Genomic DNA, 1,881 nt, shown 5'->3' with positions numbered 1-1,881 from the left:
TAGAGGTACATTTTATGTACTTTATGCTTATATTCCACTGCATCTCAGAGGTAAATATTGTACTCCACTACATTTGTCAGACAGCTTTAGTTATTATACAGATGGCCATTTTCACTCCCTCTCTGTCTGGGGACAACCACGTATCTCCAGATGTCTTGTTGTAAAATGTTTGTGATAAAGTGAAGGATGAAGTGTTCCTCTATGTGAGAAAATTCTCCAACATCCTAAAGCTAAATAACGTCTTTAAAAAGCTTCTTGGATCAGCTGGATCACCTGCATCATGAAAAACTTGAAAGCAGGGCTGTTTTTATGAAAGATTTTTAGAGATAATGTGATTCTCACGGGACAGTGACGCTACACACCTATAATGATCTCATAGAATATGATGCAATGCTGTAGATTTCTCCCCAGCAGCATATTTAGGAGTTAAAATGAGCATAACTTAATCCTCCACAGCATGAGTTTCACATGTAGGTCAATTTGTATCATGGCCAACCTACATCCAGCTGCTTCAAATTTGCCCCTTCTGTTCCTGTTTGTTGCATTAACTATGTAGTGGCTGACAATATCAAGAAAGAAAGAAAATATTTTTTGAAGAATCTTGTAGACGGAGATGAGTTATTTAAGATGTCTTTATTAGCACAAGAGAAATAAGACAATTGTAGGAAAACAGGAAAGAGAGTTTTTAAAGTAGGTCGAAAATAGTATGTTTAACACAGGAATGTGAAGGGTTGAAACAGAAGTCATTCACCTGCTTAAACTGTCAACCTGTTGCACTTCTGCTTTTCATATGTTTTCATATCATTGTTTGACTCAGAGACCAGAGGTTGGACTGGCCAAGAGACAGACGAAGGAGTTTGGGTCAACTCCCAAGTCAGTCAAGTGCTGAGCAGCCATCTAACAACCGTCTTCATCCCCATCATCTACATCATCGTGTTTGCTGTGGGACTGCCCACCAACGCCATGGCCATCTGGGTGTTCCTCTTCAGGACCAAGAAAAGACACCCGTCTTCCATCTACATGGCCAACCTGGCTCTGGCTGACCTGCTGTTTGTCATCTGGATCCCCTTAAAGATAGCGTACCACTTCAACGGCAACAACTGGATCTACGGGGAGGGCTTATGCAAAGTGCTGGTGGGGTTTTTCTACGGCAACATGTACTGCTCCATCGCCTTCATCGCCTGTATAAGTGTTCAGCGTTACTGGGCCGTGGTCCATCCGTTGTCCCATCAGCAGAAAGACAACCGCGTAGCTGTCGCCGTCTCCGTCATGGTCTGGGTGGTGGTCTGGCTCCTCACCGTCCCGCTCTACTTGTATGAACAAGAGGTCCTTGTCCCGAACCTCAAAATCCACACCTGCCACGACGTCACCAGGCCCAGTCAGAAGGAAATGGCTGCGGGCTACTTCCTGACAATGGGAATTGTGGGATTTGTTGTGCCAAGCGTCGTGTGCATCATATCCTATATCCTCATGCTCAAGTCTCTCAAGAACAGCATGGCGGACCCCTCCATTGCCAAGAGGCGACGAAAAGCAGTGGTCTTGATCATCACCGTGCTGGTGATGTTTTTGGTGTGCTTCACCCCCAGTAATATCATGCTGCTGGTGCACTCCGCCCTCCTGTTGGTTGGGACTGACAACAACCTGTACGGATTTTATATCACCACACTGTGTTTGGCGAGTCTCAACAGCTGCTTCGACCCCTTTGTTTACTATTTCATCTCCGAGGACTTCAGGGATCATGTGAAGAACACGTTCCTGTGCCGGAGTGAGAGGACAGTGGAGAGGATGAGGGTCTCCTTCAGCGCTCTAAAGATCTCCAAGAAGAGCAACACGTATACGTCTGATTCAGGGAACACTCGGAGCACTGAGTGCTAGTGCATC

The 1,881-nt window shown here is 45.6% G+C and overlaps 1 protein-coding gene across 2 annotated transcripts in view; it reads left to right on the top strand.

The window, feature by feature from the left end:
• f2rl1.1 (coagulation factor II (thrombin) receptor-like 1, tandem duplicate 1) overlaps positions 1–1,881 on the top strand; it is a 6,628-nt gene that overhangs the window by 3,210 nt on the left and 1,537 nt on the right. Inside the window, exon 2 of one of the 2 annotated variants that reach the window (XM_034896159.1) lies at positions 818–1,804. In XM_034896159.1, the coding sequence (XP_034752050.1) occupies positions 818–1,804 (987 nt within the window). Of the gene's footprint in view, positions 1–817; positions 1,876–1,881 lie in introns of those variants that run through there. The other variant, XM_034896158.1, reaches the window with a different exon arrangement.

The sequence above is a fragment of the Etheostoma cragini genome, chromosome 16 (assembly GCF_013103735.1).
Source record: "Etheostoma cragini isolate CJK2018 chromosome 16, CSU_Ecrag_1.0, whole genome shotgun sequence".
Taxonomy (NCBI): domain Eukaryota; kingdom Metazoa; phylum Chordata; class Actinopteri; order Perciformes; family Percidae; genus Etheostoma; species Etheostoma cragini.
The sequence above is the reverse complement of the archived record's forward strand: the minus strand, read 5'-3'. Positions and strand labels throughout refer to the sequence as shown.